The 17,512-nt window shown below is 26.4% G+C and overlaps 5 protein-coding genes across 14 annotated transcripts; 2 read left to right on the top strand and 3 right to left on the bottom strand.

Moving 5' to 3' along the window:
• Window positions 1–152: 152 nt before the first annotated feature.
• On the bottom strand, window positions 153–2,395 carry LOC143145451 (uncharacterized). 4 transcript variants are annotated; one of them, XM_076308839.1, is made up of 4 exons: window positions 1,949–2,395; window positions 1,032–1,402; window positions 580–723; window positions 153–511 (listed from the first exon to the last, which is right to left on the bottom strand). In XM_076308839.1, the coding sequence occupies exons 2-4, from the start codon at window positions 1,383–1,385 to the stop codon at window positions 455–457; spliced, it is 555 nt and encodes a 184-aa protein (XP_076164954.1). In that variant the 5' UTR covers window positions 1,386–1,402; window positions 1,949–2,395; the 3' UTR covers window positions 153–454. The 4 variants fall into 4 exon arrangements, with proteins under 4 accessions (XP_076164954.1, XP_076164955.1, XP_076164953.1 ...); XM_076308840.1 differs by having other exon boundaries at window positions 2,249–2,392; XM_076308838.1 differs by having other exon boundaries at window positions 154–511; window positions 1,032–2,395.
• A 946-nt stretch (window positions 2,396–3,341) lies between these two features.
• Adipor (adiponectin receptor) lies at window positions 3,342–6,704 on the bottom strand. Of its 4 annotated transcripts, XM_076310583.1 has the most exons (8): window positions 6,629–6,704; window positions 6,535–6,566; window positions 5,677–5,954; window positions 5,454–5,552; window positions 5,124–5,295; window positions 4,540–4,937; window positions 4,279–4,443; window positions 3,352–4,205 (listed from the first exon to the last, which is right to left on the bottom strand). In XM_076310583.1, the coding sequence occupies exons 3-8, from the start codon at window positions 5,920–5,922 to the stop codon at window positions 4,071–4,073; spliced, it is 1,215 nt and encodes a 404-aa protein (XP_076166698.1). In that variant the 5' UTR covers window positions 5,923–5,954; window positions 6,535–6,566; window positions 6,629–6,704; the 3' UTR covers window positions 3,352–4,070. The 4 variants fall into 4 exon arrangements, with proteins under 4 accessions (XP_076166701.1, XP_076166698.1, XP_076166699.1 ...); XM_076310584.1 differs by lacking the exons at window positions 6,535–6,566; window positions 6,629–6,704 and adding an exon at window positions 6,098–6,244; XM_076310582.1 differs by having other exon boundaries at window positions 3,353–4,205; window positions 6,535–6,688.
• On the top strand, window positions 6,369–9,079 carry Nac (GDP-fucose transporter nac). 2 transcript variants are annotated; one of them, XM_076310587.1, is made up of 5 exons: window positions 6,369–6,747; window positions 7,465–7,717; window positions 7,825–8,029; window positions 8,093–8,231; window positions 8,291–9,079. In XM_076310587.1, exons 2-5 carry the CDS (start codon window positions 7,650–7,652, stop codon window positions 8,848–8,850), a joined length of 972 nt encoding a protein of 323 aa, XP_076166702.1. In that variant the 5' UTR covers window positions 6,369–6,747; window positions 7,465–7,649; the 3' UTR covers window positions 8,851–9,079. The 2 variants fall into 2 exon arrangements, with proteins under 2 accessions (XP_076166702.1, XP_076166703.1); XM_076310588.1 differs by lacking the exon at window positions 6,369–6,747 and adding an exon at window positions 7,179–7,388.
• On the bottom strand, window positions 9,009–11,975 carry LOC143146360 (glutathione hydrolase 7). Its single transcript, XM_076310581.1, has 10 exons — window positions 11,913–11,975; window positions 11,627–11,811; window positions 11,017–11,183; window positions 10,791–10,948; window positions 10,654–10,733; window positions 10,274–10,546; window positions 9,887–10,177; window positions 9,739–9,805; window positions 9,443–9,676; window positions 9,009–9,356 (listed from the first exon to the last, which is right to left on the bottom strand). The coding sequence occupies exons 2-10, from the start codon at window positions 11,646–11,648 to the stop codon at window positions 9,146–9,148; spliced, it is 1,503 nt and encodes a 500-aa protein (XP_076166696.1). The 5' UTR covers window positions 11,649–11,811; window positions 11,913–11,975; the 3' UTR covers window positions 9,009–9,145.
• On the top strand, window positions 11,396–17,247 carry Okr (DNA repair and recombination protein RAD54-like okr). 3 transcript variants are annotated; one of them, XM_076310580.1, is made up of 14 exons: window positions 11,396–11,467; window positions 12,004–12,255; window positions 12,344–12,541; window positions 12,607–12,721; window positions 13,965–14,174; window positions 14,247–14,437; window positions 14,509–14,711; window positions 14,790–15,232; window positions 15,306–15,567; window positions 15,646–15,811; window positions 15,882–16,287; window positions 16,360–16,523; window positions 16,596–16,779; window positions 17,089–17,247. In XM_076310580.1, the coding sequence occupies exons 2-14, from the start codon at window positions 12,179–12,181 to the stop codon at window positions 17,194–17,196; spliced, it is 2,727 nt and encodes a 908-aa protein (XP_076166695.1). In that variant the 5' UTR covers window positions 11,396–11,467; window positions 12,004–12,178; the 3' UTR covers window positions 17,197–17,247. The 3 variants fall into 3 exon arrangements, with proteins under 3 accessions (XP_076166695.1, XP_076166693.1, XP_076166694.1); XM_076310578.1 differs by lacking the exons at window positions 11,396–11,467; window positions 12,004–12,255; window positions 12,344–12,541; window positions 12,607–12,721 and adding an exon at window positions 13,464–13,747 and having other exon boundaries at window positions 17,089–17,246; XM_076310579.1 differs by lacking the exons at window positions 11,396–11,467; window positions 12,004–12,255; window positions 12,344–12,541; window positions 12,607–12,721; window positions 17,089–17,247 and adding an exon at window positions 13,471–13,747 and having other exon boundaries at window positions 16,596–17,070.
• Window positions 17,248–17,512: the final 265 nt, after the last annotated feature.

The following is a 17,512-nucleotide window of genomic DNA, read 5'->3' as shown; positions in this document are numbered from 1 at the left end:
TTTCGTTTCACTAATGTCTTTAAAAGAAAGGGTATGAAAACTATAAAAATATATATAATTAATTTCCAAACATGTAGGAAAAATTTTACATTTATAAAAAAAAATGTTATATACAGTGTATAATGAACACTGAATGATAAAATAAAGTTTGTCATTTTTGTTTCTTCATATTTTTCTATTATGGAATTATTTTGTATCACTATGTAGTTGTCACAGCATAACAAATGAAGTAAATTCTACTGTAGTACTACAGAATGTTTAATAAAACTTATCATTCTAATATTTCAAAAAATCTTAGTTTATACAAAACTTGTGGAGTTCGATATTGTTTTGAATTGAGATATATACAACCTGATCAAGCATTAAGTAAATGTATAAATCTAATAAATACTGTAATTTTTAATCTATGTTAAATTCTAGACAATATGTTTTTAAACGACTATTTTCGTTTTTATTAATGGTTTCCAAAGAGTTCAGCATTTTCTTCAGTATCCATAGATTGATATCCTTGCTATAAAACAAATTATTTTATACTAATAACACATTAATTAATATTGGAAAAACATTTATCACACATACACGTCTTTGATGATTATTGTAACATTCTTCTAATAATTCAGTTTCCCAGTCATCTTCTTCTTCTTCCCCAGGATCAAAATTATACATTGGCATAAGTCTGTGCCTTAAGCGCTCTAATTTTCTTTTTCTCGATATAATAATCACCTTCAAAAGTATGACATATTATTAATAAAATGTATAATGCAAAGCATTATGAAAACATCTATAACTTGCTAATAAAAAGAATATGCTTTCTCCAAACAAATGCTATGGATTAATAAAATTTTAAATAGAATACTGCAATACAAACTGATTAAATGAACCTAGACTATATTGCAAAAAGGTAATAATACCTAATGTAGAAATATTTATCCAAGCATTATAATTTGATCATAATTTTATTTTATGCTTTTGTTTCTGCAAATGAATATCAGAAAAAGATTATGATTTAAATACAAAAGTGATATCGCTACCCATACCACAGCTGATAATACAATAACAAAGACCACTACACCAAGTGGTACAAAAATGTATTCTATTCCATCTGGTGGACCAAATTCATCGAAAGCTTCTGTTGTTGTAGACATATATATACTGGTGCTTGAAGTATCAAAGGAAAGTACTGTGCTATTAGGCAATGATGCTGTGGCTTTAGAAATATTCCATAACTGTTGACTAGTTCCACTTTCTTCTGTAGAATACACATATGCTTCAGATGGTTCGTCTGATGTATTATTTGCCACAGTGTTGGTATAATTTTTGACATTATCAAGTAACATCACAGACGTTACAGAATTCATGGTGCTTGTCATATTCATTTCATTCATTGTTATTAATCAGGAAACTGCATTTGATTTTATGAAAAACATAATTTTAAAAATGTTATAAATAAATCTTTTGACAATTGCATTATTTATGCTATAGAAATTGAAGCTTTTTACATTGTATAATGTAACTTTTTTGCCACTTGTTTACCTTGTTCTACAAAAAAACAGTAAACATAATATGCAAAAAGCATGACATTAAATACTTTGTTACCAATGCATTAATAATATTAAAATATTAAAATATTAATACATTATATCAGACACTATGTTATTTTTGTGCGCTCTGATATACATAATATGTTAATGTATTACTTTATCACACTTTTATAGTTATAAAATGTAACTCGAATGGAATAGAGATCACATTTGTTGATTTGGATTCATAAACGATTAAATAACTATACATCTTGATACGTTTTCATGCTACACTAACAATAGAAAAATACGATGAAAATTTTACATCATTGAAAATATCATAATTTGGTTTTTGTATGCTTATTTTTAAAACCTTGATTATACTCTCTTTCCACTTGAGAGTTATCAGTTTCTTATAGCAAGGATACCAAGTAGTTGACAAATGAAATTACATGTTTTCATTTCTTGATTTATAAATTTTTAAAATAAATAACTATTTCTTCTTTAATTAATCATTGCGGAAAATAGATCGTAGTTCTTTTTGAAGTATGATATTCATTTTTTCCACAAATAAAATATAGACAACATTTTCTTGTGCAGTTTAACATTTCATTTCTAAAATATTGTAATGTGGCTTTGTTTTACTTGCAATCACTTGCAAGATGCACATGCACTTTACACGAAATACATGAAGCAAACTATCGAACTGTTCCTTAACCGAAACATACTATCTATCGATGTTTCATCGAGATATTTTTTCCGTTGTATCGATTTTAACATCTTTAATTGCAATTGTAATATAGGAATGAAATAATTAAAAACATTTAATTAAAATAGGATTTTATATATAGACGATAGTTTTCGTGTTATTGGTTAAACTGTTACTACCATTATTGTTGGATTCGTAAAATATACGTGTACTATACATACATGCGCGTGCGCGTGCGCGCGCACACACACACAAATCTTTTATTAAACCATATTTAAAAAAAAGCTTTCAATAACTTACATATTTAGATATTTCATATAAAAATTTATTTATAAAAAATATGTATAACCATCAAAATTATTTCTCAAATTAAACCAAGTATTAATTTACGAATAGAAGTTATAAATGATTTGATTCTTATTAAAAACGAATAAAAAAAAAGTTATTATTTTTATCATTCGATAAAAGTATTTAATCTGATGACAAATGTAAATGATATATTACTTACACATGAACATAGACGATAATTTATCCTTTTTAACGACAAAGTCAAACTTTGTTATATTTTATACTCTTAGCAAACAATTTTAAAAAAATTAATAGCTTTTAATTTATTAAACTTTTTTTTTAAACCATATGAGAAAGTACTTTAAAAACTTATTTTCATTTCTAAATATTTAGAATGTCCTTTATTATATTAGATGAAGATCTATCTACCACATTTATGTACTCCAGAAATGATACTACAATATTTGTTTAGAAAAATATATTTGGAAAATTACATAAAGTAGGATAATTGTGTTTTTACATGTGAAATGCATAATTCCCTTCTTTATTAATTTACCAGTATTCAGAATTATTTATGTAAAAAGTTCAACAGTATCTCTTTATAAGTATTAGACCCTACAATAATAACAGAAATATTAAATATTTTTTTATATTAAAAATCAACAGAATTGCAATGAAATTTGTATTCCATAATAAATACAGGTTTACATAAAATAACATAAAATTAAAAATATTTAACAACTCTATTAATGGAAATTATTTTACTAATACCGAAAAATGTAAACTGAAATCATCATTTGAAGTAACAAGAGTGCAAAATTATCATACATAAATTTTGGAATATATACATGCTCGAAAAATCAGTGTTACTTTTTCTTACAAATGTGATCCAAAAGAAGTTAAATTTTTATAGTTCCCATAATCATTATAAGAAATAGTTTTCATTGCTTAACAATGTTTGTGTTCAAGATGTATTACAACTTTTATAGTGCTTACGCTATAAAATCATTTGTAGATACAATTTGTTTCTAAATCTTAATATAATTAAATTTTGTTCGTTGCCACATATCTCTGTACTTTGTTTCATAATTCATAATTTTTGTTAACTTGTTTGTAACAAGAGAACTGCACGAAACAAGAAGTCAATCATCATTGATTAATAAAATGAAGTTTCTTAAATGTTATATCTGTTTCCTGTATAACATATTTGCAATTACTAAAGAAGTTATAAGTATTATTGTTCATTATTGCAAAGCTGACTTTGTTTTCATAAATGCAGATTTATAAAGACGTAAAAACATACTAATTAAATCTTATAAATTCATCTAGGAAATCTTCATTATCATATATAGAATCTTTGTAAACTTTACTTTAAATTTTTTAATCGTAATAACGTATAAGAAGTCTTGTATCATTCATTTTTTATAATATTGTTTCCAGCAGTTCTTTGATAGTACAGATTTACTGACATACAAAGATTTAGGAATCTTTCAAGTCTCCATAAAATTACATAAAATGAAATCCAACAACACATTCATATGCCCATTGCATAGTTAAAAAGCTATCACCTGTGATGGATTTGTACAGTCTCCTATTGTCATTCTATACATAGCCATCTCAGTTATTCCGTGATAATGAACAAAAGCAGCAACAATTACTAACACATGGAAAATTTGATGGCTCTGAAACTAAATAGTATAATATGTAATAATACAGTAAATCGTTTATTGCAAAATGTTTTAGAAAAATATGTATATTTACCCAAATATCAAACTTGCCAGGGAAAAATCGTTCAGGTACTCTTAGTGCATAAAACATTGCACCTAAGATATATAAACAGCCCATTAATATTAACCATCCAAGGGATGCTTGACTAATTGCTTTAAACCAACCCTCTGCAATGGCATAATGCACAGCTGGTATCACCTAAAACAATTATATTTTCTTGATATGACAGTATGCTACACAATATCAATTGATAATTTATTGTTAAACATTACATATACAATGCATATGCCTTACCCCACTAAGGCCAAATCCCATAAAAACACCTGCTCTTAATGGTCTGTAACTTGGTTCACCAAATCGTTCCCATAATGATACAACAATACTTGTTACACCAAGTATTACGACCACAGATAAGTAAATAAGTTTAGGTTGATAATCACAATAAAAACCATAATACAACCATGGTACAAAACTGCCCATAATTAGCATAGCTATTCCACAATAATCTAGTTTTGAAAACAACTTTCCAACGCATTCACTGTGGCAGTGTACTGTATGAAAGGCGAATGACATTCCTAGACATATAATAGCACCGGCAAAGAATGTACCGAATACTAATTTCTCTTCCAGTTGTATTTCAATAGGAGGCTGTGTTATGAAAAATATAGCTATGCCAATAAATGCCACGCATCCTAAATAATATATATTAATTTGTTAGAAATTAGTGAACATGTAAAATAAAACTTTTGTTTGCACATGTAGTTAATCAGATTGATTATTAGAACAATATGTGCAAATAAACATGACAACTAATGAATGATACATAAAATATTTAATCATAATTATTAAACTTTTTAAAGATACATAATAAATCTTACCTAGTAAATGTGTCCAAATATTTCCAGTTTCTGTATGAACTCGAAATATACTTTTAAAACAAGCATAAAATGATGGTAAAGGTGGTCTATGACCTGCATGTAAGAAATCATTATCTTGTAACCATCTGGGGAGATTCCTAAAGTGACATTGTTTCCATGATGCTTCCCATACCTTTAAAAGATGATCATGAAATTTATGTTTTAAAATTTATCTAATACTGTAGATATGGAAGACTTATATAATATTTTATTATGTATAAATTTCAACTTGTGGTTTGATTAAATTTCAACACAGTTGATATAATAAACACATGTACATACAATATTTACCTTACGAACAAATTCTTCCGCCTGCTCTGCAGCATTATGTGCCAATGCACCAAGATCAATTTCATCACTTAATACACCAGCTTTTAATACTTCCGTCATCTATAATATAAAAGTATTTAAAGAAACTTCCAAAAATAGCAAAAATAATTTTAATTTAATGCTATTAACAATTGATGAAATATTTAAATTTCAAATTTACAAATATAAACTTACAATTACATACCTCACAATCCAAAAGATGATCATCTTCTGGAGTTGAAGGTAAAGGACAACCAACTCCATCTTCTTCTTCTGCTAAACAACTTGCATCATCGTCATCCAATAGTTCTTTAACTTCATGTAAGCCCGGTACTTCACTATTCAATGAAACACGATCACTCCACGGAATTCTATGACGAATTCCTAATTCTGTTGTATTATTTTCATCACTTCCTTTGTCTTCTACAATGACATCCTCATAATGCGACATGTTTTGGGATTGTAATAACCAGTTTCAAATTTCTAAAAAATAAATTTTTACAATTTAAATATTAACATAAATGTTACATGAATATGAAATGATAATCAATTTTGTATATTAATATAGATACATCTAAAATATAATGGTAAATAGAGATTTTATTATCAACAATTATTCATTTTACCATAAATCAATTAATTCTGTCTTTATCTAAATGCAATGATAAGAATCAATTCAAAATAAAAAGGATATCAAATTATACACTCATATAAAGATAGGTTTACAAAGCTAGAATGATATCAAAATCAATTAATTAACGAGATGTTAAATGAGTTTTAAGAAATAATAAAAACTTAAAAAGGTCATGACTTCTTATATAATAAATTGCGATAAATATACATAGACATCTCAACAATTACGAAAAAGAGAACATTGACAGTAATACGTTAATATAAGCAGACTATAGATAATTGTTTACAATGAAATGATAAATTGCATCAACAATTTATACGATTTTTCAAAAGATGAAATTTATAGTAAACAAAAAACAGAATTAGAATAATAGTTCAATAAATACAGTGCTCGATTGACCGATCGAATACAAGTATATTTAATACGTACCTGTCGCTCGACAATTTTTCAAAATTTTTCATCTACGTTAAAAAAAATTTAAAGTTTAATAGTAATAAATAAACATAAATAGTTCAAAACATACTTTCAGTGAGTACAATTATTTTACGTGACTACTAATTTTCAGTTGTTCATCGCTACGACAGAAGTCGAAAATAGCCGAATACTAGATACCACGTGTCAACATTTATATGCCAGTTACAGGTACTGTAGTTATTTTGCTATAATAATTTATTACATGTTGCATTAATATGACTATTTATAAACAAAGTTATTAAAATGTAAGAATGTGAATTTTAATTTCGTCGTATTGTAATTAAACTAAATTTTATTTTTCTAATATAATGACGTTTGAAAATATTATTACAATAATTTCATTTTTATAAGACTTACATGTTATTCAAAGCAAAACACAGAAGTTCACTTAAATATGCTAAGGAAACTATTATTTATAAATTTAGATAACTTTTATCTCTAATTATGGTTCTTAAATATGGAATTATAATAATATAACATAACTAAAATGTTAAATGTAAGTAGGTGTATATGTAAATATTTACATACATTATATAATATTGTGTTTTAAAAGTGGGATTAAATTGAATTCGTCAGAACAAAATATACAATGTGAAAAAAGTGCATAAGCTTATGTATAAATATAATTATTGTTAAATAGAAACGTATTAGAAATTTGTAACTCATGAAAATTAAAACGTTTATTAAACAATTTATATATTTCGTGAAATATATAATCATAAATTTACACCAGTGACTACATTTAACATGGTTAGAACATAACCACATAACATACTACGATTTTTGCGTGCATAACCTAAACAGAAATTGTAAAATTATTGACTTTTAAAAATTGTATGGAACGTTTTATTTATTAATTGAAACTCATTCAATTAAAAATTATAGATAAATTATAATGGGTTATATATCGTGCCAGACTTTGTCAAATGCTTTTCTAACCTCCAAAAAGATGGTATAAAAATAATGAAAACTTTATACTCAGCATATGTATATTAATTTTTAAAACAAAGAAGAACGCTGCCAAATTAATTTAAGTAATTAATAATGACTGAATAAATAAAATATTAATAATGAGAGAATTAGAAAATGGAATGTTTTCAAAATTCATATACATTACAATTGTGGTTGCAATATATTGGTAAGTTGAGAAACAAACTACATTAATTGTAACATTATTTATTTAGTGTAAGAAAAATTATAATTTTAAGATGCTAATATTATTTACCTAATTTAATATTTTTGCAGGATAATTTCTATATTAACAGTATTTATAAACAAAGCTCTTTTATCCAGCAATATTATAAATTTAGATGCACCTCTTTTTGTAACATGGTGTCAGTGTATAATAAGTTTAATTATTTATGCAACTCTTAGTAATTTATCAAAATGGTTTCCAACATATATTAAATTTCCCAATGGCAATCCATATACTAAGGAAACTGTTAGAAAGGTAATAATTATAATGTAAAAAATATTAATAAGAAGAGTATATTTACTATTGTCATATTCATAGGTATTACCATTGTCCCTTTTATTTACTGGGATGATTGCAACTAACAATTTATGTTTAAAATACGCTGGCATTACATTTTATTATGTGGGACGTTCATTAACAACTGTATTTAATGTTATTTTCACATATCTTATACTTGGTAAGAATTATTAAAAGTAAAAATATCAATAAATATTGTGAATTATTATAATTTCACAGGTCAAAAGACTTCTGCAAAATGTATTGCATGTTGTGGATTTATTGTGATTGGATTTTTGCTTGGTGTGGATCAAGAACAAATTGCAGGATCTTTATCTATTCTAGGAACAATTTTTGGTGTACTTGGATCACTAACACTTTCTTTATATTCCATCCATATGAAACAAATTCTTCCTAAATTAAACCAAGATATTTGGTTACTTTCATATTACAACAATGCATATAGTGTTATTATATTTCTTCCATTAATGATAGCAAATGGAGAACATGTCACAGTATATAATTATGATAAAATTGGATCTTCATTTTTTTGGTCTGCTGTAATTATCAGTGGTGTTTGTGGGTTTGCTATTGGTTATGTTACTGCATTTCAAATAAAAGTAACCTCTCCTTTGACACATAACATTAGTGGAACTGCTAAAGCTTGTGCACAAACAGTTCTGGCAACTTATTTCTTCAATGAAGAAAAATCATTTATGTGGTGGGTAAGTAATGTAATTGTACTTGGTGCTAGTGCAATGTATGCTAGATTAAGACAACTTAGTTTAAGTAAAAAATAGAGCATGGAAAAAGTAATTTGAAAATAAAACAAAATATGAATGAAATAATGTAAAACTAAACTGTACAATTTAATTATTCTAAATGTATACTTACCTAAATAAAAATATATATTTTACATATAATATATAGAAATCTATAGTAATATGACTAGCATAAATAGGATTTTAAGTTTTATTGTATAAAATATTTGTATAAATGTAAGTAAATAAAAATAATGAAAAATTAACTATTTTTATAAAGTAATAAAAATAATTGAATATATTATTTTCAGTAGAAAAAATAAAAAATAAATTTTTAAAATCTTGATGCAAGACCACCTCCTCGGCTATCCGAATGACTTGACATTAAATCTTTTCTTTTTATGATTGCATTTACACTTTTTAATACTAGATCAGTATCCATGTACAATGCTGGTACCATTGAGTTTAATTGATTTCGCAACAGAATACTTACAGAATGTTTTTGATCGTTTTCTACAGCAAATCCATCTGATAAGAAATAGTATCTAAAGGCAATAAAAAAATCCTTTCAACAAATAATGTTTCCATCAGCATCAGCATCATAATATAAAGTGTAGAACAGATTTTGTACCTTGGGTATTCAATAGCTTCAGAAACATTTAATTCGCGTATTATAATATTATATAATAATTGTCCAATAATTAGTGTATCATCTGTTCCAAATACTCCTCGTAAGCCACATACTGCTTTCTCATTATGAAAAATGATTGGAGCAAGCATAGATAACCTACTGTTGGTATCAGTCTTATCTATCAGAAACCCTGCATTTGACATGTATCCAAGACCAAATGGAGCACTAAGTCCACTATAATATATTTGAATTACTAATATGTTTTACGGAGTATATAAATAATTTCTAATACTAACGTTATGATACAAACATAAGTGTCTTCCCAATCCATTGCCATGACTCCAGTATATTTTTCTTCTTCAGCTATAATTATTATTTTATAAAATTTATACTTCTGTAAAATGAATATTGTAGAATAAATATGATATGACAAACATTACAAACCATTTTGTTTTACTTGTGATGGAATTGAAATTGAACGTATTAATGCTTCAGCTACACGAGTTTGTGTTTCTGTTGTAGATGCATTTTCAGTGGATATTTTAAGATTTTTCAATGATGCAATCATTGATTGTAACAGTGACATATGTGGAGGATAATATACAGCATGCTTATAAAAACTAGATTTCTTTGCTAAATATACATGAGGTTTATAATTTTCTAATTGTATAAACAATTTTGAAAGTTGATCTTTACCATGTAAAAGTTTTTGTGAGAATGTTCCATTGTATAATACTGAAACAAAAAGAAATAAGCGATTATGAATTACAAAGTATTGAATATAAAAATACTATTTCATTACTATTAATACAGTAAAAATATATGACCTACCATTAGTGCCATGTTGAGCTACAGCATTTAACATCTCACTGAGATTATGTAACTTTAATATATCCCCTGCACTAAGGTGTCCATATAAAATTTCATAATTAATATTTTTTGATACTTCACTTGCTAATTCCTTTGATACAACAAATCCTTCTTTAGCTAATGTTACAGAAGGCTTGATAATTTCACTCCATGCTAATTTACCTTCTAAGGTATGTGCATATTCTAATCCTTGTAGTACAGATGGTACACGCATTCTACTTTGTGCAAAGGTACCTGACACATAAATTATACAGATGCTATGAGACATTTGTAAATAGATTTTAATAATTTATTTTAAAACTGTTATTCAAATATATATATATATACATATATATATGTACCCTCGATTGTATTATTGGCAAAATCAATAATAACTGGATTTTTTTGTTCTTTATGATTATATATCATAATATATCCACCCCTGAAATTATAATTATAAGGTATAACAAATATTAATGAATCTTTGTATATTACTTACCCACCAAGACCAGTTTTATGCGGTGCTACCACTGTCATACAAATAGTAGCTGCTATAGCTGCATCTATTGCATTACCACCTTTTCTTAATATTTTAGTTCCAATTTGTGAACAATTTGTATAATCAGTTGCAACTGCACCATGAATTCCAGCCTTATCCTAGCCAAAGGAATATTAAATATGGCATTTACAATTTCATTACATTTATGTTATAATATTTTACAAACCTGAGGATTTTTTTCTGCATATAATATTTGTAAAATTAATGTTGTTGTAATAGAAATGGTCAAAATTGTAAAACAACTTATAATAAATTTTAAACCATCTCCACAGTACATACTTAATTTATGTTTATAACTTCTATTTTTTGTCAAAGGACATTCTTCTGTTGGACCTTTTAAAAGTAAAGTAGTTTAATTCAATATGTTATTTTATAATGAATTTCATATGATTAAAGTGACAATAAAAATAAATTATCATAATTTCCTTCTTAATGTAAAACTACCGTTATTGTTATATGTTTTATACAAAAATTTATAATAATTTTCTTTATTTTTGTAAGTTATTGATAAAAGATTTAGGTTAAAAATGAATGATCTTAAGACTGACAAATATTTATCGACAGTTTTAATTTTTGTTTATATTAAAGCTTACATATATAAAACAGTAGTGACAACGGTAATAATAAGTATTTATTGCATTTGATACATTTTTTAAAATTATTATACAATAGTTATAGGTATTAAATAATTGTAAGTAAATATTAAAATTAACGAGGTTATGTTCAAACAATTAATTTGAATTGTTTATAAAAAGGTCAAATTAAATAGTACTTACGAGAGTTATTATAACGCATCATGAGTACATAAATTGATTTGAATGAAACAACTAAATGTCGATAGTGTTACGTTTTAGCGTTGACAAAACATGCATCGTATTTACCTAACTGTAAATTTGACCTGTTTTGTGGGTTGTAATACTTACAGAACATTAATAGAATATATTTTATGAAATTAAAAAACCTGAAGTAAAACAATCGAATTTAATGTTATGATGTTATACCAATTTAACATTATAGAACATGATTTAATATTATATAGTATGTAATATAAATAATATTTACTTTATATTATTAATAACTAATAATTCAAAATTGTTAGAATTGTATATGAAGACAAAGTATTTAATAGTATTTCTAAAATTATAAAATACAGGTAATTGTATAAACCTTCTTGTTTAATAAATACAAGTTTATAAACAGAAATGTTTCTATAAAAGAGGTGAAGGTATTATATAAAGGAAAGTATATTTATTGTTTGAAAGATACATGTTGGTAGTAAAATACATTTTTGTCCTTTTGCTTGATATAGTATATAAAAGTAAATTAAAATGTCAATTGATATGTTAGAAATGTTAAAAGAACCAAGAATGATAAAAGTATGTGCACCAATGGTTAGATACAGCAGGTGAGTAATAGCAAATATTACTTATAAATTCCTTTTATATATGTTTGATAAAATAAATTTGATTTAATGAAATATAACTTTTTTACAGATTACAATTTAGAACTCTAGTAAGACACTATGATTGTGACATATGCTTTACTCCTATGATCTTAGCCGATTCATTTGTACAATCTAATAAAGCCAGGGATAATGAATTTTCAACTAATAATGAAGATAAACCACTAATTGTACAATTTGCTGCAAAATCTGTGAATGATTTTGTTAATGCAACAGAAATGGTTGCTCCGTAAGTTCTTATCAAAATATTGTACTTTTATATGATTAATATCTAATGATTAATTATATTAATAGGTATTGTAATGGTGTTGATCTAAACTGTGGTTGTCCTCAACGTTGGGCAATAAAAGAAGGCTATGGAGCTGATATGCTTAAGAAACCAGATCTTGTAAAAGATCTAATATATCAAGTTAGAAATCGAATACCAAATCCCTTCACTGTATCTGTAAAAATACGGTTGTTAAAAGATATTCATAAAACTATTGAATTCTGTCGAATTCTTGAAAAAGCAGGAGCTTCTTTTCTTACTATTCATGCTAGAACTCCAGAAATGAGGAATGAACCAATTGATATAGATAATTTAAAATTAGTAAGGGATAGTGTGAAGTTGCCTCTGATTGCTAATGGAGATGTAAAAAACTTAGAAAGTGCAGAAAAACTTTTCATAGAAAGTAATTGTGAAGCAGTGATGTCTGCACGGGGAATTTTAACAAATCCAGCCTTCTTTTCTGGACATTCAGTCACTCCTTTAAGTTGTGTACAAGACTGGCTAGATATAACATCAACTACACCAACACAATTTTTATGTTTTCATCATCATCTTGTGTTTATGTTAGAAAAATTACTTCCAAAAAAAAATAGAATGTATTTCAATAATTTACAAACTAAGTCAGCAGTATTAGAATTTCTAGAACACTATTACAATATAAAACCAAATGTAAATCATAAATTATCCAAACCTATTAAATGTACTTTTAATGTTCCAAATATAAAGTATAGTAATAAGTATAATGCAAAGGATGAAGATGATTTATGTACCAATTTTTTGGGAAATATATTTGCAGAATTATAAGTTTATTTATTTGTGATTTATATATTTATATAAAATACTTAATAGTGATAGATAAATACTGACGTTTAGTAAAATTAAATTACTTCTACATATCTAAATAATTTAAATGAGGCAGTACTAAATAGTTTCTAATTATGAACGCTAGGGGCGCTGGAATTCAAGTACGATGTGTAAAATGTATCACTTTATAACCGCGAAATTTCTGAAACTTCAGAAATTTTGTATTACTCAATAATAATTGAAGAAAATTAAAAAATGTATTTAATAAATGAAATGTAAAGAGCAATATCTAGTAATTTTGCTGTAACGATATGAAGAATCTTGAATTAAGATCATATGACTTTTGGATTGTAACACAAAATGGTAATATTTCGTATAATTTGTTTCAAATTTTATAACTTTAACGAATCTACATCCTTACTGAAAAATTAAATACTATACTATTATAAAATTCCAGTAACATTCGTATTAAGTGACCAAACTATTTTTGTTTTAACAACTGATACATATCTCTAATTAATTATAGCATTATTATATTACGTGAACAAATTTTAATTTCATATTTATTATTACATGTAAGATTCGATCTTTTGCTCCCAGTCAAAGAGGAAAGCGTCCATTACTCTCTGATATATCGAATAATGCATCTTTGTTTTCAATCGTGCCACAAGTACATCAGGCAAAGAAAAAGATTTGCCATAATATCAGAGATGTACAAATACCAGAATATAAGGCAATTACTCTTACAGCTGATGATATACAAGCAACTCAAGAAGTAATTTCTGAACATGTAGGTATTTTGATCAATTTAAAAACCCTTTGTATATATGTTGTTTATAAGAAAATAACATTGAGTTAATAGGAAGAAAAGATGAAAAAGCTTCTTAGTAAACCATTCAAAATACCAATTCCTGGTTATCAACTATCAGGCCGTGCTTTGGGTACACGTTTATCTGGTCCTCGTACATCATTACATGATCCTGATGAAGCTAATGCACTTATCGTTTATTCACCACCAGAATTATCTGAACATAATAAACTAAAATTAGATCAGTGAGTATGAAATAGCTTACCTTAAACTTTTCTGATATTTTTATAATTATATGTATATATATATGTTTTAGATCTAAACAGCTTGTACATGTTGTGGTAGATCCTTTGTTATGTAATATTTTAAGACCTCATCAAAGAGAAGGTGTTAAGTTTATGTACGAATGTGTAACAGGAAAACGCATAGAAGATGCTTATGGATGCATTATGGCGGATGAAATGGGTCTTGGAAAAACTTTGCAATGCATAACTCTTTTGTGGACTCTATTAAAACAAGGTAAATTATCATTCCCTTATATACAAACTGTAATATTAACCTGCGAATTTTAAATTAATGAATAACAATATTTTAAAGGACCTGAAACTAAACCACTTATAGAGAAGGCTATAATTGTTGCTCCAAGTTCTCTAGTTAAAAATTGGTATAATGAGATTTTTAAATGGTTGAAAAATAGAGTACAACCATTGGCAATTGATGGTGGAAATAAAGCAGATATTGATATAAAACTTACAGGTTTCATGAAAACTTATGGTCGTAGATGTGCCAATCCCATTTTAATAATTAGTTATGAAACTTTTCGTTTACATGCCCATGTGCTTCACCAGAATGAAGTAGGACTTGTCCTATGTGATGAAGGTCATCGTTTAAAAAATTTTGAAAATCAAACATATCAAGCACTTATAAATTTAAAAGCTAAAAGAAGAGTATTACTTAGTGGAACACCTATTCAAAATGATCTTTTAGAATATTTTTCTCTTGTACATTTTGTCAATCAAGGATTGTTAGGAACTGCACAGGTATATTAATTAATGTTCTTTGAAAGTTTAAAGTATTTTGTTCAGTAAGTCATATTATGATTTAATTCTTTAGGAATTTCGAAAAAAATTTGAAATACCAATTTTACGAGGACAAGATGCAGCTGCAACAGATACTGAACGCAAGCTTGCTCAAGAACGTTTAACAGAATTAATAACTATCGTTAATAAATGTCTCATTAGACGTACTAGCGCTTTACTTTCTAAATATTTACCATTAAAATACGAGCTTGTAGTTTGTATAAAAATGGGGAAATTGCAGACTGATCTTTATAAAAGTTTTGTACAAAGTGATAGTATAAAAAAATCAATGGAAGGTTTGTTATTATTGAGTACATATCCTACTATAAATTATTTTTAAGTTTTATTAGTGTATTTTCGTCTTTTATTTACAGAGAATTCTGAAGGTTCTAAGAAAGGAAAAAGTCCTTCTGCACTTTCTGCAATCACACTTTTAAAAAAACTGTGCAATCATCCTGATTTAGTTTATGATAAAATATTACAAAAATCTGTGGGATTCGAGAATGCTGCAAAGTTAATGCCATCAAATTATAATACTAAGTATGTATTACTAATATGTATTAACACAATGAAAGTACCATTGTTTTTATCTTTCCAATTTTGCTTTCAGAGACATTTTACCAGAATTATCAGGAAAGTTTATGGTATTGGATTGTCTTTTGGCATCCATTAAAACTACAACAAATGATAAAATCGTATTGGTATCAAATTATACACAAACTCTGGACTTGTTCGAAAAACTGTGTCATAAACGATGTTATAATTACGTTAGACTTGATGGTACAATGACTATTAAAAAAAGATCAAAAGTAGTAGATAAGTTCAATAACCAAGACAGCGACGATTTTATTTTCATGCTTAGTTCTAAAGCTGGTGGTTGTGGATTAAATCTTATTGGTGCAAATCGTCTCGTCATGTTTGATCCTGATTGGAATCCTGCAAATGATGATCAAGCTATGGCTAGAGTTTGGAGGGATGGTCAGAAGAAACCATGTTTTGTATATCGTTTCCTTTGCGTATGTAATACGATTTTACAACAATTTCTTTTAATTTCACGTCATTGAAATTTGTACTTAAATATTTTATAGACTGGTACTATTGAAGAAAAGATTTTTCAAAGACAAGCACATAAAAAGGCTTTAAGTTCAACAGTCATTGATCAAGAAGAAGACGTTGCAAGGCATTTTACATTAAATGATCTCCGAGATTTATTTAAACTAGAGGAAAATACGATATCAGACACTCATGCAAAGTACGTAGGAAATAATATGAAATTATGAACATCTGCATGTATAACATATTTAAATACATTTTTATACTTTAGATTCAAATGTAAAAGGTGCATTAATGGTATAGAAGTAAAAGGACCATCTGAACAATCGGATTGCAATTCTGATCTGTCAGATTGGAGGCACACCTATAATCCGCGAAATTTGCCAGATTTATCGTTACGACAGTGCTGGTCAAGTGGGATTTCTTTTGTTTTTCATCATCGTTCACACGAACAAGTAAATTAAAATTACAATTCTGGTGATTTTCCTTTTTTATACTGCTACATATTTCTACGCAAAAGTTAATAAAAAAAGTCTCTTTAGAATATGGATTGTTTACGAACAGGTCTGAAATAGAAGAAAAGTATATTTTTTAATAATGAAAACAATGTTAATATTAAAGCTTTAATGGATATTATTTTATAAAAATATGTAATTATAAGTTATTATAAGCATTATGTAGTTATAAAAAAGGTTGAACAGTATAAAATTTGCACAAATCTAAGATTATATACATACATACATGAAATAAATTCTCATTTACAGAAATTTTGGGATCATATTATGTGCATTACAAATTTTTATATAGACAGATACTGCTTTGTAATTTATTACTTTCAAAAATACTATAAAAACAAGCCTTGTTATAGTTAATTATTAACTTCACAATATAAAAGATACTTATTTTATTTTATTATAATGAATACATAATTAAATAAATTAAAATGTCAAGTTACAATGTTTCAACAAAATTTTTATATTTCCTTTTTAACAAATTTGCACATAGTGTGTAGAAATGTAAAATCGAGAAAATGTTTGAACAAAGCAAGTTCCATCATGAAAGTAAATTTTGAAACAATGTTTTTAATATGAGCAATACATTTATAAGCTCGCTCTCGAATGAGTTGTGCGTAGAAAATCAAGGGTCAACACAGGCTTCAGGAATTTGTTCCACATAAACAGCGGAACA

This window comes from Ptiloglossa arizonensis, chromosome 4 (genome assembly GCF_051014685.1).
Source record: "Ptiloglossa arizonensis isolate GNS036 chromosome 4, iyPtiAriz1_principal, whole genome shotgun sequence".
NCBI lineage: Eukaryota > Metazoa > Arthropoda > Insecta > Hymenoptera > Colletidae > Ptiloglossa > Ptiloglossa arizonensis.
Note: the sequence above shows the minus strand (reverse complement) of the source record. Positions and strands in the feature narration are given on the sequence as shown.

Coding starts and splice junctions, on each gene's coding strand:
- LOC143145451 (XM_076308839.1), bottom strand. CDS start 1,385: ATGAATGAAATGAATATGACAAGCACCATGAATTCTGTAACGTCTGTG. Junction 724..1,031: donor TATTATCAGCTGTGGTATGG/GTAGCGATATCA, acceptor ATACTTTTGAAG/GTGATTATTATATCGAGAAA. Junction 512..579: donor ACAATAATCATCAAAGACGT/GTATGTGTGATA, acceptor TTTGTTTTATAG/CAAGGATATCAATCTATGGA.
- Adipor (XM_076310583.1), bottom strand. CDS start 5,922: ATGTCGCATTATGAGGATGTCATTGTAGAAGACAAAGGAAGTGATGAA. Junction 5,296..5,453: donor CGGAAGAATTTGTTCGTAAG/GTAAATATTGTA, acceptor CATCTTTTAAAG/GTATGGGAAGCATCATGGAA. Junction 4,206..4,278: donor CTGGCAAGTTTGATATTTGG/GTAAATATACAT, acceptor TATACTATTTAG/TTTCAGAGCCATCAAATTTT.
- LOC143146360 (XM_076310581.1), bottom strand. CDS start 11,648: ATGATGCGTTATAATAACTCTC. Junction 10,547..10,653: donor TGCCAATAATACAATCGAGG/GTACATATATAT, acceptor TTTATGTGTCAG/GTACCTTTGCACAAAGTAGA. Junction 9,806..9,886: donor ATCACAAGTAAAACAAAATG/GTTTGTAATGTT, acceptor TAATAATTATAG/CTGAAGAAGAAAAATATACT.
- Nac (XM_076310587.1), top strand. CDS start 7,650: ATGAGAGAATTAGAAAATGGAATGTTTTCAAAATTCATATACATTACA. Junction 7,718..7,824: donor ATTGTGGTTGCAATATATTG/GTAAGTTGAGAA, acceptor ATATTTTTGCAG/GATAATTTCTATATTAACAG. Junction 8,232..8,290: donor TTTCACATATCTTATACTTG/GTAAGAATTATT, acceptor ATAATTTCACAG/GTCAAAAGACTTCTGCAAAA.
- Okr (XM_076310580.1), top strand. CDS start 12,179: ATGTCAATTGATATGTTAGAAATGTTAAAAGAACCAAGAATGATAAAA. Junction 15,568..15,645: donor TATAAAAAAATCAATGGAAG/GTTTGTTATTAT, acceptor TTTTATTTACAG/AGAATTCTGAAGGTTCTAAG. Junction 16,288..16,359: donor TTGTATATCGTTTCCTTTGC/GTATGTAATACG, acceptor AATATTTTATAG/ACTGGTACTATTGAAGAAAA.